Below are 27,637 nucleotides of genomic sequence, written 5' to 3'. Positions count from 1 at the left end.
CACACCATAGTGCTGGCGTGCCTCCCCCTGACTGTTGGATATTATCCACAAAGACTCAGATTGAATATATTAATCAGGGGTCCGGCCCACACCACCTTAATGACCATTGAGAATGAATAAATGAGCAGGGGGTGGGTAATGTAACAGGAAACACAAGCTGCACACGCCCATTCAAATAGAAAGACAGGAAGGGGTCAGAGGTCAAGGAGTCAGATTTTAATCAGGAGTGCGAAAAAAGGTGAAGTACCCCATTTGACTGTTTAATTAAGTGTGTGTGTGTGTGTGTGTGTGTGTGTGTGTGTGTGTGTGTGTGTGTGTGTGTGTGTGTGTGTGTGTGTGTGTGTGTGTGTGTGTGTGTGTGTGTTTGAGTGTGTTAAATAGAGCACAGGTTTGTTAAGCTGCAGAAAAGTGTTTGTCTTCACCAGACTAACTATTGTCAGAAATAGGCAACATTGTAAACTATTGGGTTTCAAAGTAAAAACTTTTCTCATAAGGATATATAAAGCTGGGCATACACTATATGTTTTGAGCCTCTTTCTGAAACTATTTTTTTTGAGCCGCACGACTCTCTTTAGAGTCGGACCAAATTTCCGTTTCATGGGGGTGTCGTTTTCCTTGCAGTGTATAGGCGGATGAGAGGACTGAGTAACTGCTCCCGATCGGGCAGATGAGTTTCTGGCACATCAGAAATGTTGGTTGGCTGTTTTGCCCAATAGTTAACAAATCCCCAATTCTCTCCGCCAAAGGGATTAGCATGGGCCGCCCGGTAGCTCACCTGGTAGTCCTTACAGCAGCGACCTGTGTTCAAATCTGACCCACGGCCCATTGCTGCATGTCATCCCCTCTCTCTCTCATTCTTACATGTCTATCTTCAGCTGTACTAATAAAGACAAAACACCCCCAAACAAATCATCTTTAAAAAGAAAAGGAAAAGCCATACTATCCACATCTTCCTAGCCACCTGCAAGTCCATATAATTGTTAAGTCATTAACAAATAATTAATAATTAATTAATAATTAATTGTTTTAAGTCATTTATAAAGACTGCTGCATGTCTGTGTTTGATATTGAACACATAACCTTTGTGGGGATTGGAATCACTATGTTCTAACATGTTAGACTGATAGATTACAGTTGGGAATTCCACATGTATGTTTTACAGTTAAGATAGACTTAATAGGCCCTTTTCACAGCAGCCACTGCAAGGGAAACACAGGAGTAATTAATAACACTAATTATGGCCGTGGTATTGTGCATGCTGGCTTACTGCAATGGCTGTGAACAGGACTATAATTAATTTCATCAATTACACCTGTGTTTACCCTGCAATGACATGTCAAAACGGCTGCTGTGAAAAGGGCCTATATGAGGCTTTAGTTTAGATCTCAAGGTCTGGCACGCATGAAATGTAATTCATTTATGGGATCAGACGACCAATCAGAGAGACTGAAGCTGTACGCACGCACACGCACACACGCGCACGCACATGCACGCACACGCACACACACACACACCTATTAATGTACACAGCCTTTTTAGCAATTCTGTCTTTCTATAGTTATTTCCTGATTCCTTCATTCCCATTCTCATTATATTACAATTTATTTCAGTGGGGATAACACTCCTACTCCTCCACTCACCTCACCTAAACTCACATTCAGCACTCACTCAATAATTAAATGTTAATTGTTTGAGGTTTATTCCAAATGATCCAGTATCATGAATAAATGAACAATTACATAATGAGTAAGTCTATATTTGTTTGTTGGCCTCTCGATTGAAACGTATTGCTGATCATGTTCCATTCACACCAAAAATAAGTCAGGTTAATGCAGCATATTAATGACATAATCTCATCACTGTTCTCTCTGCTGTGGTAAATTGAAGTTTACTGTGTTTTACTGTCCTGTTCTGCCATCTTGTGGATTCTCAAAACACTGCAACCAGAAATGTTAACGGATAGGTCAATCAGGTCTCTATATACAACTACTATGAGAGAGTTTAACCTAAAGAATCCTTCCTTAAGATCTCAAACTGGCTCCAAGCAAGGGAGTGATTTTTTTATTTTCATTTTTTTAACCTTTTAACCAGGCAAGTTTTTATTTACAATGAGGGCCGGGCAAAAGGCAACATGAATCTGAGCTGAAGCCCGAGCTAAGAAGAGTGTTGTTGGAGTTAAGGGGGAAATGTGAAGAAACACGGCTCCATTAAATTATTAATTAAATAATAATATTAAATAATATTAAATTAATCTTATGTTACTCTGTGTAAATACATAACTATTTTCTAACATATCTTTATGATATGATAATATTTTCAAGGTTGTGTTTTGGTTCCCATGCCTTCAAGAGTAGGCTACACACAATTGTTTTGGCTGCAGTAGCTCAGTCTGTGGGGACTTGGCTTGGGAACCGGAGGGTTGCCGGTTTGGAATGGGGACTCTCACCTGGAGAGGTGCCAGTTTGCATCCTGGACACTTCCGAGATGATGCAGTGGGACAGTTTCTTGCTTGGACAGCAGGTGGCGGTAATATTTCAGTAACGGAATAATACAAGAAGAAGAAGAAGAAGAAGAAGAAGAAGAAGAAGAAGAACCACTATAGCAACGATTAAACAAAGATGGCGGTGACAGCTACTGTGTTGTTTGTCTTGTTTACTGTAGTCACTACAAACAAAAATACAACGAGTAACAACTTAAACACAAAGGTTGGTGACCAGAACGTCACATATAACTTTATGGAAAATTATACAACTACACAGCCTACGGAGTTTGACTCAACAAGCCCAACACCGAGCTCCAGCAGCACAGAGGAGCCGGTTCAGCCGACCGTGCCCGCCAAGCCCCTGCCCGCCTCCGGCCGCCTACTCACTCCTGTCACTAACGGTAAATTATTCTGTAACTAAACCGCACTACGTCCTCAATTGTTACTGTTATATTAAATAGCTGGCCAGGTTAGGTCTACACTTTGTTCTACAAAGCTTTTGCTAGTTAGTTATTGTAGTGTCCTACACATCCATGCATATACATAGTGTACATGCTTCTGAGTATAACACACAAAGTAAGATATAGCTTTGTAAAATGCATATACACATAGTCTTGTAATGTATATTCATACCGCATATAACCACACCAATCTCTGTCAGACAGCCCAGAATATGTAGGTAGATTTGTTAAGTAAATGTTCTGTTTTAATAAGATGGAGACAGTTTAAGACAGGTGAATATCTGTCTAGCTAACCTGAACATTGCTGTGTGTTTCAGTTGACAGTGTGTGTCCCTGTGACAAGCACAAGGATGTGTGTGACATCAACTGCTGCTGTGACAGAGTGTGTAGTGAGGAGGTGGCTCTGTTCCCCAGCTGCTCAGTGGACAAAATCAGGCAAGTCTCCCACCTATTGTAAAGGGAGGAGGGGGTCTTGCTGCCTACTAGACTATTTAATTAAAACAATTTTATTTTCTATTTATGCAGTAGACACATTTGACATGTAAAAAATATAAAACCTAATTCACATAAAAAGCTAAGCATAAAAACATGGAGTAAAAGCCTGGGGCAGTAATGGTGCTCCAGTGCAGTAATGCTGTTTTTATTAACTGTCAATTCTTAAAATGCCACTATTCAAATAATGGACAAACATGGACAATAATGTCTGGGCATAAACATTGAGGAGGGAGAATTACCTGTTCTCTAATAGCTCACATGGTAAATTCAGTGTGATGTACATTTCTACAGCACTTGAATGTGAAATATATGTGCAGCAAGTGTTGCTTCAGTGACACTAGCTGAACATACAGTTAGGTCCATACATATTTGGACATTGACACAATTTTCATAATTTTGGCTCTGTACACCACCACAATGGACTTGAAATTAAACAATCAATATGTGCTTTAAGTGCAGACTTTCAGATTTAATTTGAGGGTATTTACATCCAAATCGGATGAATGGTGGCGGAATTACAGCACATTGTATACGTGGTATCCCCTTTTTGAGGGACCAAAAGTAATTGGACAAAGTAACATAATTATAAATCAAATTGTCACTTTTAATATTTGGTTGCAAATCCTTTGCAGTCAATGACTGCCTGAAGTCTGTAACCCATAGACATCAGCAGACACTGGGTTTGGTCCCTGGTGATGCTCTGCCTCTACTGCAGCTGTCTTCACTTCCTGCTTGTTCTTTGGGCAGTTTCCCTTCAGTTTTGTCTTCAGCAAGTGAAATTCTCACTTGGATTCAGGTCAGGTGATTGACTTGGCCATTGCAGAACATTCCACTTATTTGCCTTAAAAATCTCTTTGGTTGCTTTCGCAGTATGCTTTGGGTCATTGTCCATCTGCACTGTGAAGCGCCGTCCAATGAGTTCATCCTGCTGCTTTGTCAGCAGTCACATCATCAATAAATACAAGAACCAGTTCCATTGGCAGACATACATGCCCACGCCATAACACGACCACCACCATGCTTCACTGATGAGGTGGTGTGCTTTGGATCATGAGCAGTTCCTTCCCTTCTCCATACTCTTCTCTTCCCATCATTCCGGTACAAGTTGATCTTTGTCTCATCTGTCCATAGGATGTTGATCCAGAACTTTACAGGCTTTTTTAGATGTGTTTTAGCAAACTCTAATCTGGTCTTCCGGTTGTTGAGGCTCACCAATGGTTGACATCGTGTGGGGAACCCTCTGTATTTACTCTGGTGAAGTCTTCTCTTGATTGTTCACTTTGACACAGATACACCCACTGTACCTCCTGGAGACAGTTCTTGATCTGAACTGTCCACCACAGTTGTCTTCCGTGGTCTTCCAGGTCTTTTGGTGTTCCAAATAGGTTTAATAGGTTTGTTTTGATGTTTCAGCGTAATGATGGCTTGCTTCACTGATAGTGACAGCTCTTTGGACTTAATTTTGAGAGTTGACAGCAACACTTTCCAAATGCAAATACCTCACTTGAAATTAACTCTAGACCTGCTCTGCTCAAAATCCTTCTCCTGACTTACAAAGCAATTAATGGTCAGGCTTAATGGTCATATCTTAAAGATCTCATAGTACCTTATAAACCAACTAGAGCATTACACTCCCAGACTGCAGGGTTACTGGTGGTTCCTAGAGTCTCTAAGAGTACAATGGGAGCCAGAGCCTTCAGCTATCAAGCGGAACCAGCTTCCAGTTTGTGTTCAGGAGGCTAAAGACTTTTTGACATTTTCCTGGATCCATCCATACTTTATCTTTTTTCAACACAACATAATTTCTGTCAAATGTTGTATTGGTACTATGTTGTTTATCCTGTACACACGACATCTATTGCACGTCTGTCCGTCCTGGGAGAGGGATCCCTCCTCAGTTGCTCTCCCTGAGGTTTCTTCCATTTTTCCCCCTTTAATTATGGGGTTTCTTTTAGGAAGTTTTTCCTTGTGCGATGCGAGGGTCTAAGGACAGAGGGTGTCGTAACCTGTACAGTCTGTAAAGCACACTGAGACAAATGTATAATTTGTGATATTGGGCTATATAAATAAATTTGATTTGATGATCTGCTCCTTGTAAATGAACTAACGAGGAAATAACACACACCTGGCCATGGAACAGCTGAGCAGCCAATTGTCCAATTACTTTTGGTCCCTCAAAAAGGGGATACCACTTATTTAATGTGCTGTAATTCCTCCACCATTCATCTGATTTGGATGTAAATACCCTCAAATTAAAGCTGAAAGTCTGCCCTTAAAGCACATATTGATTGTTTAATTTCAAGTCCATTGTGGTGGTGTACAGAGCCAAAATTATGATAATTGTGTCAATGTCCAAATATTTATGGCCCTAACTGTAAATGGGACGAGGCAAAATGGAAGTGACGGAAATGATTAGTAAAAGAATACAATATTTCTGAAAGTAAGAGCAGCAGAGTGGTGGGTGTGACATGACTGTAGTTGTACTGATGGAATCAAGGCTGTGGAAATGTACATTATGTTGAATCTATCAAGACCAAAAGGTAAACACGGAGGAAGTGTTGAGTTTGTATTAACTGCAAACAGCAAGTTAAAATAGGATCATATTAGAAACAGGGAGGCCTCTTCCTAAAATAGGCACAGTTTACTTTTATTTATATGCATATGTTGTGTGCTTGCCTTTTGACAGATTTAATTCAGATGTATTTCTCCATTGTGTATCAGAATGGATGGATTTTTTTTGACAGGTTTCCCCATGGAAGAAACATCTGTCTACATACAGTATATGTACAGGCTCATCATCTGTCTTTATTCTTTTTATTTGCAGTGGCAAAAAGATGCTGTGCAGTCGCCATGTAGCGTCCTACTCTTTAGGGAGCACAATGGATGGCTACTCAGAGCTACAGTCGTCTGTCCGGAAGGAGACTAATTATGACATCTTCTGCATCCAGTCACAGAACCGTGCGTTATTAATGGTGTTCATTTGAATTAGAAATGACCTATGAATAAAAAATGTGTTAAAGACAATATCACTTATTACCTAAGTCTTACACCAATTGGTCAATTAGTAGAATCAAATGACCCTTAATGCTGAATGTAAAGGATGAGGCTGTTGTTATTGATCAACATTCTTTTAGAGTTATGCAGAATGTTATTGTATGGCTACCTGTAGTCCACAAACAGTAAGCAGCCATGTCACAAAATACTTTATCTCTAAGTCTGTCTCGGTTGATGACTATTTGTTCTGTCTAGGTGTTGATGGATTATCTCATCCATCTCCTGCTCTTCCAACTGACAGCAGCTTTGACTCACTCTTTAAAGAATTGACCAGCTTTATTTTTGGCTCAGAGGAGACCAGTGGTCAGGTGTCCTCTGCAGAGCTCCAGGCCTCGTCTGGATACCAGGCGAGTCTCTGTTAATCTGCCTGTGTCTCTCAAACTCGTTATCTGTAATTATCATAATAAAGCAAAGTCTGTTTCTGGTTTCAGTATGGGGATGTGATGATGACAGCAGGAGAGAGAGGGATGTTCATGCTGCCAGCTGCTGCTGTTACTGCTGACTGTATAGACAACAGCCCTGCAGGTAACTTCTCCTCACTGTAATGTGGGAATATGTCACTTGTGCTGAACTGTGGCCACTGTGACGATTGTGTGTAAAACATAGTGTAACAGTAGCACAAGGAGAGTCATTAAGGCAGCCAACTGCCAGTAATATCAGATAGTTACACAGGGATACCTATCTAAACTAAAAACACAGTGTCACTTCTGTCTGACTCTCAGTCTAACACTTTATAGATGTTAAACACAGCTTCAGTCTAGCAACAGCATGTTAACAGCAGTTATGCTGCTTATAATCAGAAGAAAAGTCAAGTCAGAGTAAACAATGCTTCACGTCAGAGGTTTGCTTAGGTGGTCAATCATAATAGAAAGGTTCCCCAGTACAAACACTGAATCGGGTTCACATGGTGTACTGACATTGGATGTGCTGGATCTTTGTTACATGTGGTTGCCTTTGACAGATAGTGCCTCATTGGTTGATTTTAAATTGGTCCTCATGAAACACTGATTGAAGGTGGAGAACTGATTTTAAATGAGTTGAATACATTTGCAAAGCTATAGTTGCTGAGCACTTCAACAGTGTCATAACAACACAGGCAGTGTAGAATGTTATATTTATGATTGGACCTGCAGAGTCTTATGACTGCAGTCATAATGCATACAACCTACATGATACAAAGTGCAACACAAATAAAAGCCTGTAACATCGAAGTTATACAGCTGACATTCCGGGGAGTGGTGTACTTATTCATGCTTTCATCTAATCATATTAAGATTAATTCATCTTTATATGCCATTATGTTTTAAACTGCATCAATTAAATATTTCTTTCAAATCCACAGATTTGAAAGAGTGCTTGTTATTTGTTAAAGGAATAATCTGACATTTTAGGAAAATAAGCCTCTTTATGGTCTTATCTTTGTTATTTCATATTAAAATTATTTATCATATTTAAAGGGAAAGTGTTTTTCATTTTGTATGCATGTTGTTGCTTAAGTTTTTCCGCTTGTCTCCCCAGCGTTCTTAAAGGATCAGAGCAGTGGGTGTTCCCGCCATGTGATCCTGGAGCAGGACTGCGGCGCTCTGCCGGCCCTCAGCATGGACACCTACACAAACATCCAGATCTTTGCTGTGAGTCTGCCGCACATGATAACGTCCACCCTCCAACACTCATACTCTCAGACAGCATCAGTGAGGGATGGTTAATGCACTCCAGGAGATATACTGTGATTGAAGGGCCCATTCACCTGATTTACAGAACAAACTTGCTGGATTGGATATGTGCAATAGCTGAATTATTCTTTTAAGAATTTCATTTACTATTTTAATGAGTTCACTTTTTACCTGCTCCCAAAATGGACATTTACCAGAAACATTTCAGTTGGCTGGAAAGTGTTTCCGGGTGGAACTTTCCTTTACTCATGTTTTAAAAATGTTGGATAAGAAAACAAAGTAACATGAATGTTTGTACATAAACACAAGATGAATGAGCTACTGCATTGAACATGCTTAAAACCAGAAACAACTCTACAAAAAGAGAATCAGTTGATGTTCATTTAAAGATGTTATACTAAATATTTTCCACTCTACAGGGGAAGAATAAAGATGCAGAAGTGAGTATGCCTTCTTTTTGTTTAACGCTGAAATGACCTGTCAGTTCATTAGTTGTTAGTTGACAAAAAATGTTAAGTTAAGTCAGAATCAGGTTAAATGCTCCAACTTCATGTGTGTATATATTCACACGATGAGTTCTATGTCTTCACACTACTTGCCATTGTAGTCGTCTTTATTTGTCAGCTGATCTGTAAAGGGGGATTTTGTTGTATTTGTTAATAGAGCCTCCAAATCACATAATGACCTCCCAGCTCAGTGTTAATGTTTTGGGATAAAATGACCAAGGAGTTGCATAAAAGTCTGTGTTAAACACGTTGAAATATCCTGCCTAACCAGGAGCATGAGCAAGACACTGACATTATTTTGCAATAGGTTGAGGTCAACTGCTGCAATGTGAGGACAGGAAACAAGTTTACATTTCTTTCACAACTCAGTGCTCTGTTACCAAGAAGAAGGAAGTATTCAGTGATTGTCACATTTGCATTGACACAACATTTTTTGCTTTACATTACTGCAAATGATTTAATCAAACAATACTGGTAGTGTATAGGATTTTTTAGAAATGTTTTTATCCTGTCTTCCATGGATTTCCATTCATTTTAGTATGGTATGAAAATCAACCGGTGGGAACTTGAAACTTGATCAAGATTGGTAATCCAGCACATTGAACATCCAGTCTGCTTTAAACGTTGCCATAAAGCACTGCCAGCTTTTAAATGAATCTGTGCTTTACAACATATAACATAATAATAACAACATATCTGTCAAAAATGGATGCTAATGGAAATGAGTGGCTGCCTGGAATGCTGATAAAACACACTAAAGCCATGTCAGCAGCTCTGTGACAGCAGCAGTGCTTTGAGCTCAATTCTAACATCAGCATACTATAATGTTAATATGCTGATGTTTAGCAGGCATACTTTTTTGACCTGGTGATGGCACTAAAGGAAAAGTCATCGGATCATTAAAAGTATTGCAATTTCTTCTGAGGGGAACGTACATGTCTGTGCTAAATTTCTTGTCAACCCATCCAATAGTTGTTGTCATGTTTCAAGTTCAAGTTTCAAGTTTTATTTGTCAATATAGGTTAACACAAGGTCAACAGTACAATGAAATGTGTTTTGAGAGAGACAGCATGTCAGCTCAGCAGTCAAAATAAATAAATATATAAAGTATAAAATATTTTAAAAAGAGTACAATATACAATTAAGTTAAAACAATAATTTAAAAAACAATATAGCGTATGTACATATATTAAAAAAAGGGGGTTGTGCAGTACAATAAATAATGATATTTATTTAGTGCAGATTGCAGATGTTTCAGTCTGCTATCCCTCATGAACAAACTGTAACTATGCAAACTGATGTAAATGAGTGCAGAGGATGAATGTGAAAACTATTTGGGTTACAAATGTGGGTGGTTGTGATGTTGCTGGAGGTTGTTCCTGTGGAGGTGGCTTCTGTCGTACTGCAGTCTGTAGATGGGACTCAGACAGAGCTAAAGATCAGTGGTGGAGGAAACGTCAACCCTGTTCTCCTGAACCCAAGCCTCTGTGCTCATGTGGTGCTGAAGGTGAGTCAACAACACTACAACTCCTCCAAAACATGACTGTCTGTATTTTTGGATTAAAAGCTGCCAATATATTCAATCGGTTCATCTAACAAAACATTAAATGTATTGAAAACTAAAAAAATATTGCTGAAATTGTGGACATACAATGAAAACTCTTGCAAATAAAATAAGTCATTGTCTCCATAGGTTGTCTATATGATGAAGTACAACCCAGCTGGTGAGATTGTGAATGTGTCGGTGTCTCTGCTGCTTGGATTTGTCCGGGAAGGAGAACTGTCGCTGGAACAGAAGTTTCATATCACATTTGTCCAGGTAGTGTCTCCACAACACTTGTCTATGTATCATAGATTATTATACTTTTTTTCTCCAAGAGGAAATCTTAGTGGTGCTATGTTTCACTCAGAACTACTGTTCGTCTTATTCTTGTGAACGCAAATTTCTTAACAAACGTCCACTTGGACTCAAAGATGAACTGATTAGATGTTGGGGGTCAAAGGTCAACTCACACCCATCCCATTCTTGTGAACGTGATATCTCGGCAACGCATTTCTTCAAATTGAGGACAAATGACCTCAAGGATAAACATATTACATTTTGCAGGTCAAAGATCACTGTGACCTCATAAAACACATTTTGGCCATAGATCAAGAATAAATACTCTAATCATACTATAATGACAGACGTCTCTGTGTATATGGCTGGACTGTGATTGGCGCATCAAAAATGTGTCTGTGCGTGTTAAACACATTAGATGTTTATTTGTACCGTTACGGTACAGATAGGCCGTGCAGCAGCAAAAGACCATCAAGGGGAAAGCAAGAAATATACACAAATCTATTATCTACAGTTACTGTAATTTTAGTCCATTTACCCTCATGAACTTCTCACTGATTACTGGCACTTTCAATATAATCTTTTGTTTATTTAAAGACGTGGTTGTGTGATTTGTTTAAAGGTTCAATGTGTAAGATTTGCCAGAATTTAAACTTAAAACAAATTAACTAACATTATCAACAGAATATGAAGAAGTAACAGTGTTGACGTTATGTCAAAGACATCTATGTGTTGTGTTGCAGATACTAAAATTAGCATGCTAACAGCTAGCTGCGCTCCGTCCAGTCTGTAATATCAATTGTTCCTCTAGAGGTGATAGTGAGTCACTGAAGCTGCAGAAGTGCAGCTGCTGACTAAGTAGACTCAGGGTCAACATCACATCCATGATCCCTGCATGCTTTCATAGTTTGTTTTGGTTTAATCCAAAGTAGTAGAAACGAGAAAACGACTCGCAACCTCGCCTCGTCCTCGTCGGGAGGATGCTTCGTACAGCGGCTGGGAGACGGACAGACCTTACGTTAGCAGTCAGCAGTTAGCATTGATTCAGCTGACTCCCTGCCAGATCTTCAAACTTTTTGTTGGTACTGTTACACAGGTTAGACCCAGCGCTCCATCAACCCGCTGTGACTCCCGGTGCTTGGATTTTCACCGGCTGCAGCCGCTGCACACTCCTCTCCCTGGAGGCAGTACTATGTCGCAAATGACGAAACAAACACACAAATTGTTTTCTCGTCTCTGTCGCCCGGACACGGACATGCGTTGCGTAGAGCCCCTAGTGCCACAGTAAACACACAGATATCTGGTGAAGATTATAAAATAGCAGTGTAGACCAGCTCTCAGAGTTTCAGCCTGGTCTAATGAACTGACGGACTGACAGGCTTACACAGGAGAAAAATATACATAGTAAATATATCACCAGTAGAACAGAGATAGGCCTATATATATGTGTATATATATAAAACTTAGAATACAATAAATATGACAAACAGCTACAACCAAATATAAACAGGTTAACATTTTAATAACTGATGGTTTTGATGATTGATTAATGTAGATTTTATGGACCCAGTAGTACAGGTGAAATACTGCAGGTGGCTCAGAATTAAGATTGTGGAAAATAACCAGGTTTATTTAAGACATATTGCGATGTTCAAAAGATTTCATGTGATTTACACAGGATATTTTTGATCCCTTGGATGTACCCTTTGTAGGGTTTGACCAGACTCTGACTATTAAAGTTGTAAGTCCTCAACCTGACTGGCACCCCAGCAACTTAATGTCAAACCGCTACATAAAAAGTGGCAGATTAAACGGCCAAAGAGCTACACTGCAAGGGAAACCTCAAATCAAAAGCCCACACCACAGGTATGACACTACATTACATTACAGGTCATTTAGCAGACACTCTTATCCAGAGTGACTTACAGTGAACTAACTACAGGGACAGTCTCCCTGGAGCAACTCAGGGTTAAGTGGCTTCTGAGCGGGAAAGGATACTTTTGGAAGATGTGGATCTCTCTCGGGATACTCTGCCCTCTGGTGGTTCTGGAGGAGACGGCCGGGATACAGTTCATCAAACACAACTGTCATTACTGGACATAGATCTGTCCTGATTCAGTCCTGCCTACATCAATGCCGGTGCCCCATAGGGATGGAGCTAATATGGCTCACAATTTGGAAGGTTTAAAACTCTCCATTCAATCATTGCAGGCAACTGTTCAAAGCTTAAGGGAGGATCAACACACACACAGAAACAATATTCAAAGGAAAAAGCCCTATTAATAGGCAGTTAATTTCATTTGGCAGAAAAGAATAGAGGACTATGAGGACCCCCTCTTGTATCTAGAAAAATGCCATAACTACCTTGTATCAAATCCACTTTCTGATGAGGAACTTATTGCCATTCTACAAAATGTTTTGTATGGTTCAGCACACGACTCATCAGTTGCTCATCAGGATACATCAACCTGGGCATGAGTATGAAAACAAGTTTGTCACTTTTTTGTCAGTTTGAGGATTACTCTGATGAGTTGGGGGAGTGTGTGTGGACACGGGTTCAAGAGGAGAAGAAAAGCATCAGAGATTTTGCTTACACCTATAGGTCACTCTGTTGCCATTAGAAACCAGACATCACTAATTGTCATTAAACTAATCCTTAAGAACATTCATCCTCACCTTGCCAGTCAGGTGTGTGTTAGTGGTGTTACGACCATGGATTGACTAGTCAGGTTGAAGCATCAGCTGGAGAAGGATAGAGAGTTAAAGGTACAGCAAGAACAGCAGAACACAGTTCTACTTACACAACTGAGGTTGCCCCAATGCCCAGTGTGCAAGTCAGCAAACCACCCCAACCTTTCTGTTGGCGCTGCAAAGGCCATCACCCACCTAAATCATGTCCAAATTTCACAGCCAACAACAGCAGAAACTACAAACCTGCACCGCATCAAAAAAAAAGCCAACTGGTTGTTCCCCTGTCAGTTGGTTCTTGGGAGGCGAGAATCATAGTAGTTACAAGCTCCCCTTATACTTTGTTAAATAAGGAACTCTGGGTAAGAGTACATTTAAAAAATGAAAGCTTAAAGCCCTGGAGTTATGGAACCCTGTACTTGGCAGATAGAATAGCTAGACAGCCATTAAGATGGTGTGAAGTGTAAATTACTTTACATAACCATACTTACTCCTTACCTTCATTTGTTCTCTACTCTGTGCCAGTCAACTTTAAGACCCTCCAAAGATTCCTGGGCATGGCTGGTTGTTACCACACGTTTGTGAACAACTCAACGCTCTCAAAAGGAAGGGAGTCAACCTGATATCTCCATCCATCTTGGGGCATCTGTGTTTTGATCTTCCCATTGTGGTGTATTTATTTGCCAGTGAGTCAGCCTTGGGGCAGTGCTGGTCCAACAGAACAGAGGAAGTCTTAGTCTACGGCAGCAGGAAACTAAACACAGCTGAGCGGAATTATGCCACAGAACAGGAATGCCGGCTCCCAAGTCAAATCTCTATGGACTGAGCTACTGCCGCCCTAGGAGGACTCAGAGATACAGGCCATTTTGGAGGATAATGTATACAGAATAGTGCAACTGCCTCACAAAACCCTCTACCAAGTCTACATATCCGAGTCTCTATGGCATGAACTGTTGCAGTTGTCCCATGAGGATCCTTTGGCTAGTCCCCTTGGTAGGTTTGAAACCTATAAGAAACTACAGGCTTTAGTTTACTGGCCAAAGCTCAGTATCCAAGTGTCTTTGAGTACCTTTTAAAAGCGCTCTATAGATAAAATGTATTATTATTATTATATTATTATTATTATTATCCAGGTCAAGGAGTCTGTACATAACTGCCAGGTTTTCAGAAGTCCAAACCTGAGAACTTTAAGGTGGCTGGTAAACTGCAGCAAACCATCGTGAATCAGCCTTGGGAAATGGTTGCGCTTGATCTGATGGTTCCAAAATGAATGTTTACCTGCTGGTATTCATGTATTACTTTTCTAGGTAGGTGGAACTTTTCCCACTGAGAAAAACCACTGCCATATCAGACCATATCCCAAGTATTCATTCAGGATGGGGTCCCCAACTTCATCCTCTCTGACTAAGGGAGTTTGTCTCCTCTGTTTTTAAAGCAGAAAAGTGTTTTACTGCCAAACTGGCACCAAAATGAGAGGGACCTTACCGAATTGTGGCCCAGGTTGGACCTGTGAATTATGATGCAGTACTGGAAGACACAGAACAAGATAGGAAAGTTGTGCATATTGCCTGTCTTAAGCCATGCTACCCCACCGCAGAGGAGGTGGAAGAAAGGGAAGCTGTAAGGTTGGAATGAGGATGTGTTCTTAACTGAATTGAATTGAACTGAACCTTAAGTACTGTGAATTATTGACTTTGTTTGAGTGGACCCCTTGCAGTTGGTACTGGGAAAACCTGGAACGGGGTTATTGTTGATGTATGTGTGCATCTTAACTGAGTTTTTATTTTCTCGCCAACCCTCAGACCGATCTACTTCACACTTTCCGTGTATGTTGCTGAAGACCCGAGGGAGTGCAGTGAAGTGTGAAGTTATTAGGGTTAGGGTTTCTGTAGAAATCTGCAAAAACCCAGCCAGACTTTGGCTTTAGAGCATGCACACGCTATAGACACGCATCAAAATCCACAAAACAGCATGGCCGCTATGTGAAGTCTCTGTTTTCGATTCACAAAATAGTACGTTACCAGTGATAGAAATTAGTCAGTGTGTTTGTGCGTGTGTGTATGTTTTAGCGGTTTGACATTAAGTTGCTGGGGTGCCAGTCAGGTCGGGGCCTCACAACTTTAGTCAGAGTCTGGTCAAACCCTACAAAAGGTACATGTTCCAAAACACCCCTTTTAAATTACATGAAACCATGGTGTTAAAAGGAGTATTTTATGTCGAGCTGCTATGACAGAGGAGAAAAAGTAAAAATAAAATTTTATAAATTAAAACTTTTATTGTTGAGACTAAATGTAAGTAATGTAGAGTATCTTGTGTCGATTAAACAGGAGGATGGGGAGGAGGTGGCCGTCCACTACAGTGGAAATCCAGGTTATGTGGTTGGACTACCTCTTGTGTCTGGAACAAGAATAGCAGAATATCCTTTACCTGCCTGGACACTAGGCTTAGTCAATATGACGAGATTAACATTCGACACATATTGGTTGGCCATGATAACAACAATATTTAATTATGCAATGCCTGTTATGAACTTTTCGCTATATTCATTCTCTCCCTTTCTCTTTTTCTCTTGCTTTCTCTATGCTTCACCTAGAGTTGCACACACATGGACATGCCTGCTGCCAGACATATTTAGGCCGCCCAAGTAGGCTTTATTTGGCAACCTATTTTAGCATTTTTTACTTTATCTGTCCAAGAGAACAATGCCATCCGCGATCGATTAAGTAGTGGCGGTATGACGAGTGAACAGCCTCGGGTCCTGCTGCACGGGCTGCACAGCATGGAAGTTGTTCTCACTGTAACATACTGGGACTGAAATGCTTCTAGTGACACACACAAGGTTCATTCCCATGCAGAGCCTGCAGTTATGGGTTTTAATATATTTTGTAAGCCTGCTTAGTTTTTGGGCCTACATAAAGAAATTGGAGATAAGTAGACAACAAGTGCAGATAACATAACGCAGTGATTGATTTGCTCAGCCCCTCCTTGCCTGGGTATTGCAATATACCAGTTCATAGATGTATCTATGTGCTTCTCTCTCTTAATCTTATTTTGGGACAAATATTTCGTATATCAATGGTTTTCTTAAAGCAATATCGTTAGCAGTTGAATTTCAATATCGCCTAACCCTACAGGACGACTTATTTCCCTCACCTTGAGATCAACAAACAGTGGTAACATTTTCATTCTGTTCTGTAAGGATACTTTGACAGTGTTAGATGAAAAGGGGATGACGTTCTGATGTGCGACAAGACCCAGGATTTGTCCTTAACTGTTATCGTCACAGGGTTTGCTCGAAGCATGGACCCCAGAGACACATTGTCTCTTCTCCACAGTGCTGAGGACCAGGACTGCCTGCAGGGAACACATCAGCGCTCTCCTGTCCTCTTCGCTCTGGACTCTGTATCTGGCTGCACATTAAGGCAGGACATTCACACTCAATCAACAAATAGTGCTTCCTTATGTCTTAATACATATGTGAGGATGACTTGTCTTGTCCCTGCAGACTGGAGGATACTGCCAACTGCTCCCTGGTCTTTCAGCTGCTTTTGGATGTTCTGAGAGGACCAAACCATGCCCAGTATGTGGCTTCTTTTGGTAACTCCCCGTTAGACTCTCCTATCGACTGGGTGCCAATCAAAAACAACTTCAATCCTGGGGTGAGCACAGTTTGAAAACAGAAAAGAATCTCAGGTCAAATCCTGAATCTGATTTGATAAGTGTAAGCTAAATCAGAGCAAATAAATCCAATACCTATTGTATCTTATCTTTAAATCAATGTTAATCAACACTGTACATGTTTCCATGGTTGAACAACACAGTAAGTAGTATATGGTTAATATTGAGTGGCCATAATCCAGCAGTATGTTTGTGTTTTCAAGGAAGCACACATTTGCAGCATCCCGTTGTCACTTCATTTAGAAATTGAATGGATTAAATATGGATCCTTGGTGAACCCCCAAGCTCAGATTGTGAGCATCACAGAAGTAATACAAACCAACACCACCAGATTGGTAAGACTCACTTTTTCAGAAATACTGGCAGGACATGCAATGGCAATATATCTGACTGTCTTGTTTTCCCACAGGATGTGTTGTCTGGAAGCAGTAGCACCTTGTCCATCATGAGCTCAGTGGCCTTCATACCAGTCTCTTCTACTGCACTTCCTGGTTACAGAGCCACACCCACCATTAATGGCAAACTACCCTTTGACTTCTTCTTCCCTTTTGTCTGACTTTCTTCCCTCTAGTCTGACTCTTCTTCCCTCTAGTCTGACTCTTCTTCCTTTTGTCTGACTCTTCTTCCCTCTAGTCTGACTCTTCTTCCTTTTGTCTGACTCTTCTTCCCTCTAGTCTGACTCTTCTTCCTTTTGTCTGACTCTTCTTCCCTCTAGTCTGACTCTTCTTCCTTTTGTCTGACTCTTCTTCCCTCTAGTCTGACCCTTCTTCCTTTTGTCTGACTCTTCTTCCCTCTAGTCTGACTCTTCTTCCTTTTGTCTGACTCTTCTTCCCTCTAGTCTGACCCTTCTTCCTTTTGTCTGACTCTTCTTCCCTCTAGTTAGACTCTTCTTCCCTCTAGTCTGACTCTTCTTCCCTTTTGTCCGAACAATCCATGTGGGATCCATTCGCTTGGTAACATTAACATGTGAATAATGTACTGTAAATAGGATGTTTGTAAAGAGTTTATTGAACAAATGTTTTGTATTAATAAATGAAATCACTTCATCTGTTTTATGTCATCAGTCTAAGGAATGTTTCAAATGTGTGAAATTAAAGCCTTGGCATTATAGAGTAATATCCTGCATTACATCTTAAAATATCTGACATTCATTAGATTCATGCAGACCTTTATCTGGTTTCCATCACTATAATGACGAGAATCCTGGATATGGATCTACTGATACAGATGGTTTCTATTAAGGTAAAGTAGTAACAGTTAAGAATATGTAAACAAGTAGATCAGGTCTAAAATGAAAATGTATTATGGAATGTATAATTTGAAAATATATATATATATATATATATATATATATATATATATATTTTGAACAGTAGCTCCACAACAGTGAGCTTGATGAGCTAGAAGAGGTCTATGCCGTGCTTCTTTAGGAGGGCTTGAAGTTTCTGGTTCTCTTGTTCCTAAAGTAGATGGAGATCGACAGAGAGAAGAGTCAGTCTGCTGTTGGACCTCATTTCAATTATGCTGTTTCTGTCTTTGCTATGGTGAGGTACACAACCTGTCTGATCGTCTGACTGCTCAACTTTGTTCCTGGTTGGACCTAGTTTTAGTGTTGTAGCCACATTCTAAGACCTCAGCATTTACTTTGGTGAGTACAATGTCATCATAACTGATAAAACCAATTACCAGGGCTACACAAATAAAAATAAATGATGTAATAAACATAAAATAAATATGAAATCAAATTCTGAAGCCATTTTATTTTTCAAATGTAAAAATTTTGAGACTAAAGAGAGTGAGCTGATTAAATATTCACTATGTAAGTTTTTAACTGTAAGAAATGAAATCCCCTGAGGTTGCCTAATGACCTCAAAATGTCTCAATATCCTCAAGCTGGGGCCCTGAGGACTTCACAGATATAAATTCCTCAATATAATAATAATCTGCCCGTGCATGTCGAGAGTTTCTTCTCCGTAGTAAATCTGAACCTTTGTGGTCTAGTATGAAGCAGGTGTATGAAATCACCAGTTTATCAGTGCGCTCCTGTAGCTCTGTGACATTTTGAACGAGGTGGTCATAGCTCTCCTTCAGCTTGTGGATCCTCTGGTGTGCACGGGTCTTCACTGACACCAAGATACCTGCAACACATTCAAACAGTCATCTTCATGTGCTTCTAGTGCTCTTTTCACATGCACATTTTCACTGCAATGTCAAGGGAAGCCTTACAAATTAAGTCCATTAAATCAAATCAAATCAAATTTATTAGTATAGCCCAATATCACAAATTATACATTTGTCTCAGTGTGCTTTACAGACTGTACAGGTTACGACATCCTCTGTCCTTAGACCCTCGCATCGCACAAGGAAAAACTTCCTAAAAGAAACCCCAAAATTAAAGGGGGAACAATGGAAGAAACCTCAGGGAGAGCAACTGAGGAGGGATCCCTCTCCCAGGACGGACAGACGTGCAATAGATGTCGTGTGTACAGGATAAACAACATAGTACAAATACAACATTTGACAGAAATTATGTTGTGTTGGAAAAAAAAAAGAGAAAGTATGGATGAATCCAGGAAAATGTCAATAAGGCTTCCCGGTGTCCAGCAGGACCAGGGCAGCAGGCGCTGTCACGATTCATGATCCTGACGTAAACTTTATCAGTGGCAACCTGCCACATGAGAGACAGACACTCCGGGGATGATACCCCGGATGGTGAGTTAGTAACATACATTTACATAAATGCATACAGATAGAGAGGGAGAAGAAGAGAGGGAGGGGAGGAGAGAGGAAGAGAAGGAAGAGAGCAGGGAGGTGTCCCCCGGCAGTCTAAGCCTATAGCAGCATAACTAGGGGCTGATCCAGGGCAAACCTGAGCAAGCCCTAACGATAAGCTTTATCAAAAAGGAAAGTCTTTAGCCTACTCTTAAATGTGGAGAGTGTGTCTGCCTCCCGAACACAAACTGGAAGCTGGTTCCACTGGAGAGGAGCTTGATAGCTGAAGGCTCTGGCTCCCATTGTACTCTTAGAGACTCTAGGAACCACCAGTAACCCTGCAGTCTGGGAGCGTAATGCTCTAGTTGGTTTATAAGGTACTATGAGATCTTTAAGATATGCTGGAGCCTGACCATTAATTGATTTGTAAGTCAGGAGAAGGATTTTGAATTCTGTTCTGTATTTTACCAGGAGCCAGTGCAGAGCAGCTAATACAGGAGTAATATGATCCCGTTTCCTTGTTCTTGTCAATACACGTGCCGCCGCATTTTGGATCAACTGAAGAGTCTTAAGCGACTTTTTGGGACAACCTGATAACAATGAGTTGCAGTAATCCAGCCTTGAAGTAACAAATGCATGGACTAGTTTTTCTGCATCATTTTGAGACAGGATGTGTCTTATTTTTGCAATGTTACGTAGATGAAAGAAGGCAGTCCTTGAGATTTGTTTTATGTGGGAGTTAAACGACAGATCTTGATCAAAGATGACGCCAAGATTCCTTATAGTGGTGCTGGAGGCCAAGTTAATGCCATCCAGAGCTTCTATGTCATTAGAAAATGCGTTTCGTGGCGTTTAGGGCCAAGTATAATAACTTCAGTTTTGTCTGTGTTTAACATCAAAAAGTCGATAGACATCCAAGTTTTTATGTCCTTAAAGCATGCTTGAAGTTTAGCCAATTGATTGGTTTCATCTGGTTTAATTGATAGATATAATTGGGTATCATCCACATAACAATGAAAGTTTATAGAGTGGTTCCTTATAATATTGCCCAAAGGAAGCATATATAAGGTGAATAGAATCGGTCCAAGTACAGAACCCTGCGGAACTCCAAGACTGACTTTGGCTGTCATGGAGGATTTATCGTTAACAAGTACAAATTGAGATCGCTCAGATAAATAGGACTTGAACCAGCTTAGTGCGGTTCCTTTTATGCCAACACAATGTTCCAGTCTCTGTAGTAGAATGTCATGATCAACAGTGTCGAAAGCAGCACTGAGGTCTAACAAGACAAGAACAGAGACAAGTCCTTTGTCTGATGCCAATAGAAGGTCATTGGTAACTTTCACCAGTGCCGTCTCTGTGCTATGATGAACTCTAAATCCAGATTGAAAAACCTCAAATAAACTATTATTATGTAAAAAGTCACATAACTGTTTTGCGACTGCTTTCTCAAGGATTTTAGCGAGAAAGGGTAGGTTAGATACCGGCCTATAGTTGGCTAAAACCTCTGGATCAAGACTAGGCTTTTTAAGAAGTGGTTTTATTACAGCTACTTTAAAGGATTTTGGTACGTAACCAGATAATAGAGACAGGTTGATCATATTTAATAACGAGGTGTTAATTAAGGGTAAAACGTCTTTAAACAGTTTAGTTGGAATCGGGTCTAAAAGACAGGTTGATGGTTTAGACGATGAGATTGTTGAAGTTAGTTGGTTAAGGTTGATTGGAGTAAAACAGTCTAGATATATTTCAGGAGTTACAGATGTTTTTAAAATTCCAACAGTTGAAGTTAAGTCATTACCAATTGAGGTCAGGAGGAGATTAATTGTGTCTCTAATAATTATAATTTTATCGTTAAAGAAGCTCATGAAGTCGTCACTACTGAGAGATAGAGGAATAGAAGGCTCTGTAGAGCTGTGGCTCTCTGTCAGCCTGGCTACAGTGCTGAAAAGAAACCTGGGGTTGTTCTTATTTTCTTCTATTAAGGAAGAGTAATAAGCTGCTCTGGCATTACGGAGAGCCTTCTTATACGTTTTAAGATTATCTAACCAGACTAAACGAGATTCTTCCAATTTAGTGGAACGCCATTTACTTTCAAGATTTCTCTACTTTTTTTTTAGTTTGCGGATTTGTAAATTAAGCCATGGAGCTTTCTTTTTCTGTTTTATGATCTTCTTCTTTAGAGGAGCGACAGAGTCGAGTGTTATTTGCAGTGAGGCTGCAGCGCTATCAACAAGATGATTAATTTGTGAGGGACTAAAGTTAGCATTGGAGTCCTCCATTATATTGATATTGAAGTATTAAAAACAAACTGGGTCTGAGGATTCTGGGTGAAAGGATGGGAGTCTGTGCATGTGTGTGTTTTCATTATGTATTTAATGTACCAATCTAAATGACCCTTTTAACCCATTTTACCAAAGATCTATTTAGCCGCAAATAATTAAATAAGTTTTTCTGGGTGATCTACCTCTTTATAAAATGTATATAACCGAACAATAAATATGATTTGAGACATGCTAGAAATCCACAGACCAAAGTTCTGGCCCAGATTTACCCACTGGCCGGTAGTCTGGCTCGCCGGATGTAGACTGTGGGTATAATTACATTAATACATTACAGGTCATTTAGAAGATGCTCTTATCCAGAGCAACTAACAGTGAACTAACTACAGGGACAGTCTCCCTGCAGCAAATCAGGGTTAAGTACCTTGCTCAGGGGCACAATGGTGCCAGCCCTGGTATTGAACTTAAAACCTTCTGGTGTTCTGTTTGGAAGCCGTACCACTAGACCACTAGGCCATAACCACCATCCTGCCATTTGCTGCGTATTTCTCATGACATTCTCCTCCCCATCCGCTGTCAGCGTGTTGCCATTTTGCATGCTGGGCTTAGCGCCACCCGACACCATTGTCATTGGTTTAAAGAAATACAATTGTTTGTATTTCTTTAAACCAAGCCAGAGCGTTTCCTCCCTGTAGCAGAATGTATGTTGGAATACATTGTAATATGTGGAGACAGGCCTATAATTGTGGCTATGCGAGACTAACCAGCCGGTGGAAAATGTAACAAAAACACTTTCCAATATAATCCAATCCTATATAACATCCCTAAAAAATGGCACCACATATATTTCCATAATGTGTCAAAAGCTGACAATTATAAGCTGTATACAGGTAGTACAGTATTTATTACAAGGCTTTTGTCCTAGTGTTCTTGTCAGGCTTGCCAACTCCAGTGGGATGAAAAAGTTGAGTATGGTGCCGAACTTCACTTTGCTGCTGCCAAACAAAGATAAAGTAGTTAGGATCAGTTTGGATAAAGGTTATGTTACTGAAGCCCAGAGAAACTGCAACATTTCAAGTTACAGCAACTGAAAACATTTTCATAACAAACAGGGGCAGCTGTGGCTCAGGAGGAAGAGTGGTCGACCAGTCGGAGGGTCGGTGTTTCGATCCCCAGCCCCTGCAGTCAGCATGTGAAGTGTCCTTGCGCAAGATACCAAATTGCTCCCGATGGCCAACGGTGTGTGAGTGTGTGTGAATGGTTATCACTACTGACGAGCTGATGTGCACGTTGTATGGAGCCTCTGGCTCTGTATGAATGTGTATGAATGTGTATGAATGTGTGTGAATGGGTGAATGCTGACATATGTTGTAAAGCGCTTTAAGTGATCACAAAGATCGGAAAAGCGCTACATAAATGCAGTCCATTTACATGAGGTCAAGCAGGGTCCTGCCTTCAAGAGGACCTCCACAAAATTACAGATTCTTGTGGCATATGATGTGAATAAAGGTAATTATCCTAACAAAAAATTCAGATTGTGTGTAAAAACTGCTTTATCTGCTCACACCTTGTATGTGTGTGCTTGGGTAACCAAATTATCTGGCCCCTCTCTACCCGTGTCGTTAAAGATAAATTACTTCATATGTCAGCTGCTGCGCTCCAGTGTATATGCCTCTCACAGAGCTGCTGGTTGCATTAGCATTAGCAAGCCTGATAATTGCCGGTTGAAAAACACATGAGCATGCTGATAACTGATTCAGAGCTTAACAATATTTAGGGCGTTTGGGTTATATACCCATAAGCTAACACCCCCAGAGGGAGAGCCTCTCGTAGACGCTACAACAAAGGCACCCACACACTGACTCTAGTGAGTGTGCTTCTAGTGAGGGTCAAAGCTCCACCTGTCTTTCCAGCCGAGACGCAGAGATCTTTTAGGTGCAAAGTGTAAAATAATAAAATAAATATAAACATACTTCTAGGCAGAAGTACTGTCTAATGTTACTGACCGTTGATAATTCTGGCCACCCTCCAGAGTCGCAGTAGGATGAGGAGACCCATCCCATTGAAGGCGTCTTCATGGAAGATGAACACAATGTCCAACACGAAGGAAACCACCACCACCAAACCATCAAACATCTCAAACTTGTGCTGAAAGAACTCCAGACGGTAGGCAAACAGCTTACCAAGCAGCTCCATGATGAAGAATGTGAGAAGAGCCAAGCTCAGGTAGTGGAACACCTGCAAAGACTCATGTGTCAGTCAATGGTCTTATTCAAAGGTCTTCATAAGAACTAAGTTAGTTTCACAAATTGTCTCACCTCAGAAGCAAGGTGGCCACTTCCCAGCTGGATGATCGACAGTTCTATAAGCAGCTCCACCAGAACAAAGATGGCATCCAGGATTACCAAACACACCACAAACACCTGGAAGCAAAGTCAGACAATCAGTACACATATGTGTGACCATTAAAAGATTAGCTACATTAGCTGTAGGCACCAGGTTTAACAAGATAGAAGATGGAATAAAAAAGAAGATATCTTTGATTCTGCTGAATCTTTTTTGACCATGACCATGTTTTATACCATTGTAAATTGAATGTCTTGGTTTTGGACGATGGTTGGACAAAACAAGCAATTTCAAGATGTCACGTTGGACTGATGGATATGTATTTCATATCAGTGAGATCAAAGTAGAGAAAACAAAAAAATTATGGATCATTGACGTTGCTCTACCAACACATGCATTCAAGACTATGGTATACCTGGAAGCGCTGGGAGCTGTAGAGCATTCGCAGTGAATCCCTGAAGTTGATTGTTGTTGGAAACTGCCCAGTGGCCGGGCTCAGCTCCTCGCTGGTCACGTGCAGCTCTTCATCCTCAAAGTCAACTGGTTGCTCATCGCCCACAGTGGTGAAATAGCTCAGGTACCGAGCCATGATGATTCAAGTCCCAGCTCAGAGGGACCAATGGAAGAGTGCATTTAAATTGAAATGTATATCAGCAGCTGTTTATTTGTACAACTTCATAAATTACAATTTACAAATAGTTTTTTGGTTATTTCAGGAAACCCCTCTGGTTGGCTGTGCCACTTGAAAGCAAAGCCAAATATTTAAAAGAGGAATCCAGGTGAGTGACAGTCCGAGTGAAACTCTTTTTGCGGTCTTCCACCCTGAGCTCTGTAACAAATGTCCACATCTGGGCAGATTTCTACATATGTTAGACAATCGGAGTTTACTTCTGTTCTAGGTTTGCAACATACTATTGAGAAAGCAAACCATACGAGTGTGGTTTCAAAGGGAACCTTCCCCACACACAACCCAAGAACTACCTGCTGAAGGACATTGTTTACTGTCAAGGTGGAAGACATCCACCAAATACCATCCTAATCCATCTGCTTTCTACACAGCTAATGAAGTCAGGACATTATTGAGTCTACAACTGTTCTTCTAAAAGAGCACAGGTTTCCTTTTTTAACCTATCGCCTGCCCTACTACAAACAAAACACCAAAATTAGATATTAATTTAAAAATCTGCATCCCTCTATGTAGATATTATATATAATCCAGTATACAAACACACAATAACAGCAGCTGATTGATCTGTAGTAGCACTCCGAAAACAATTATAATTGTCAACGTTTCCCACCAGATTTTGCAGATTAGTGTAGCAGTTAGTGTGGATAACCTGTCCCTTTCTGTGTGAGCTTTAACCCGCAGCTGTTGGACAGTAGGATAAAACTCGTGATAAAAACATCCGTTTTATTTGTTTTTGCCAACCCAGCGTTTTTACTGGCAGTACAGTTAAACAGTGTCGGTTTCGCAAGAGGCAGAGATTAACGCGTCAGAGTTAATACAATGTTACTTTGTATACTAACCGTTATATGTGATAAATGTCTTACCTCTTTCTTCTCCACCTTGTCCTTTAAATCAAACGGCTCTTCTCAGACAGAACTCTGAGCACTTCCAGTAGAAAAACTCCTCCTCCCTCCGCCTTCAAACCAACCACCGTCCTGCTCTGAGCTGACAGCGTCCTGCCAAACTACGTTTAGAAATGTGCAGTTTTTATGTTGTCTTACTTACATTACAGAAAAAAACGTTTTATTTAATTTATTAAACACTACTGTTCTGCGTCTTGGTAGGTGCCGAATTAAAGTCCGTTCCTAACATAATTCATGGATGATAATTACAGAGTATATGTTCATGTTTGCATTAGGATTAAATGTATACTTAAATTTGGTATGAAATAACAGATAAGCATTTACCAAAGGGGTTTTGAATCCTGTCATGTTTTCTACTTTGCAATATATGTTTATGCAATTTGAGACGAAAGTAATCACATGTTTCCTGCTTTTGGTTAAAAAGCCAAACCCCCTTTTTTGAGGGATTATTTTTTCTGCATCCAATAGCTACAATCTTTGGATCATACTAGCCATGTCTCCAAATTGGGGGCTATCTAGCAAGAAAAGGTAATGGCCTCGTTGGTGACGTATCTTGTGCGAGACAAGATATTTAGTTCTCTGAGCAGTTTCACACTTGACTAGAGAAATTAAATTATCTTTTAAATTGACAAACATTATATGTTATTATATTCATGGCCCAATTCATCAAAATGATTTGTCTCTCACTGTTGACTATTGTACATATTTTTTTCAGAAATAAGGTCCCACAGGGGGCACAGGAAGGACAGGTGCTTCGCCTCCATATGGACCATTTCCCACTTCCTACCCCCTACTTCCTGTCAAGCCAAGAGTGCCAGGCTAGAGCTGTGTCTCAATTCAGGGGCTGCAGCCTTCGGAGGCTGCATTTGTAGACCGATTACGTCACAGCAGCCGCTGGGCCGGACGGCATCCCTCCCTCTGGAGAACTGTGATCTCGACGACATCATCCTGGAGTTTTGCAACAGCGTCCTTATGACAAACAGCAAGCCTGATATGTGGTCTCTCTCTAACATCATCCCAGTGCCTAAATCCGGAGATCTCTCGAAGCCAGACAACTACCGTGGCATAAGTCTGACTTGTGTCATTGCAAAAATGTACAACCGCATGATACTGAACCGGATACGGAGCGCCATCGACCCCCACCTGAGAGAGAACCAAAATGGTTTGAGAGAGAAGAGCACCACTGTGACCCAGATCTTGGCGTTGAGGAGAATCATCGAGGAGGTTAAGAAGAACAACCTGACAGCGGTACTGTGCATCATCGATTTCAAAAAGGCATTTGACTCGATACACAGAGGCGTGATGATGAAGATACTCAAGGCGTATGGTGTCCCTTCCAATTTACTCCGGGCCATAGGGACCATGTATAAGGGTACAAGAGGAAAGGTGGTAACCCCAGATGGCAACAGTGAAGAGTTTGACATCCTGGCTGGGGTGTTGCAAGGGGACACCCTTGCCCCCTTCCTCTTCATCATAGTCCTAGCTTATGCGCTCAGGAAGGCCATCAGTGGACGGGAGCTAGAACTTGGCCTCACAATAACACCTAGGAGGTCAAGACGACACCCCGCTCTAGTCCTAACAGACCTGGACTATGCGGATGACATCAGTCTGCTCTCTGACCGCGTAGAGCAAGCACAGGAACTCCTGGGCAGAGTGGAGACAGAGTGCGCCAAGATTGGCCTTCACCCAAATCAAATCAAATTTATTTGTATAGCCCAATATCACAAATTATACATTTGTCTCAGTGTGCTTTACAGACTGTACAGGTTACGACATCCTCTGTCCTTAGACCCTCGCATCGCACAAGGAAAAACTTCCTAAAAGAAACCC

At 40.7% G+C, this 27,637-nt stretch overlaps 2 protein-coding genes across 5 annotated transcripts; one reads left to right on the top strand and one right to left on the bottom strand.

The window, feature by feature from the left end:
• The first annotated feature begins 2,534 nt into the window (after nucleotides 1–2,534).
• On the top strand, nucleotides 2,535–17,923 carry tctn1 (tectonic family member 1). 2 transcript variants are annotated; one of them, XM_029440983.1, is made up of 14 exons: nucleotides 2,535–2,883; nucleotides 3,261–3,378; nucleotides 6,263–6,396; nucleotides 6,688–6,839; nucleotides 6,924–7,017; nucleotides 8,011–8,123; nucleotides 8,585–8,605; nucleotides 10,044–10,178; nucleotides 10,365–10,490; nucleotides 15,527–15,615; nucleotides 16,484–16,621; nucleotides 16,705–16,858; nucleotides 17,081–17,212; nucleotides 17,287–17,923. In XM_029440983.1, exons 1-14 carry the CDS (start codon nucleotides 2,619–2,621, stop codon nucleotides 17,431–17,433), a joined length of 1,818 nt encoding a protein of 605 aa, XP_029296843.1. In that variant the 5' UTR covers nucleotides 2,535–2,618; the 3' UTR covers nucleotides 17,434–17,923. The 2 variants fall into 2 exon arrangements, with proteins under 2 accessions (XP_029296843.1, XP_029296842.1); XM_029440982.1 differs by having other exon boundaries at nucleotides 10,038–10,178.
• On the bottom strand, nucleotides 17,868–27,217 carry hvcn1 (hydrogen voltage-gated channel 1). 3 transcript variants are annotated; one of them, XM_029440989.1, is made up of 5 exons: nucleotides 25,769–27,217; nucleotides 24,633–24,823; nucleotides 24,190–24,294; nucleotides 23,878–24,109; nucleotides 17,868–19,015 (listed from the first exon to the last, which is right to left on the bottom strand). In XM_029440989.1, exons 2-5 carry the CDS (start codon nucleotides 24,804–24,806, stop codon nucleotides 18,747–18,749), a joined length of 780 nt encoding a protein of 259 aa, XP_029296849.1. In that variant the 5' UTR covers nucleotides 24,807–24,823; nucleotides 25,769–27,217; the 3' UTR covers nucleotides 17,868–18,746. The 3 variants fall into 3 exon arrangements, with proteins under 3 accessions (XP_029296849.1, XP_029296851.1, XP_029296850.1); XM_029440991.1 differs by lacking the exon at nucleotides 25,769–27,217 and having other exon boundaries at nucleotides 23,878–23,943; nucleotides 24,055–24,109; nucleotides 24,633–25,753; XM_029440990.1 differs by lacking the exon at nucleotides 25,769–27,217 and having other exon boundaries at nucleotides 17,868–18,337; nucleotides 18,903–19,015; nucleotides 24,633–25,749.
• Nucleotides 27,218–27,637: the final 420 nt, after the last annotated feature.

The sequence above is a fragment of the Cottoperca gobio genome, chromosome 10 (assembly GCF_900634415.1).
Source record: "Cottoperca gobio chromosome 10, fCotGob3.1, whole genome shotgun sequence".
Classification (NCBI taxonomy): Eukaryota; Metazoa; Chordata; class Actinopteri; order Perciformes; family Bovichtidae; genus Cottoperca; species Cottoperca gobio.
This window is presented reverse-complemented; position numbering and strand designations above follow the sequence as displayed.

What these genes read in the sequence shown, in the direction of transcription:
- tctn1 (XM_029440982.1), top strand. Translation starts at nt 2,619, where the DNA reads ATGGCGGTGACAGCTACTGTGTTGTTTGTCTTGTTTACTGTAGTCACT. An exon ending in TATAGACAACAGCCCTGCAG is followed by an intron (nt 7,018 to 8,010) that starts GTAACTTCTCCT and finishes TTGTCTCCCCAG; the next exon opens with CGTTCTTAAAGGATCAGAGC. An exon ending in GTGCTCATGTGGTGCTGAAG is followed by an intron (nt 10,179 to 10,364) that starts GTGAGTCAACAA and finishes TTGTCTCCATAG; the next exon opens with GTTGTCTATATGATGAAGTA.
- hvcn1 (XM_029440989.1), bottom strand. Translation starts at nt 24,806, where the DNA reads ATGGCTCGGTACCTGAGCTATTTCACCACTGTGGGCGATGAGCAACCA. An exon ending in ACAGCTCCCAGCGCTTCCAG is followed by an intron (nt 24,295 to 24,632) that starts GTATACCATAGT and finishes CTTTGCTTCCAG; the next exon opens with GTGTTTGTGGTGTGTTTGGT. An exon ending in GGTGGCCAGAATTATCAACG is followed by an intron (nt 19,016 to 23,877) that starts GTCAGTAACATT and finishes AATGTGTTGCAG; the next exon opens with GTATCTTGGTGTCAGTGAAG.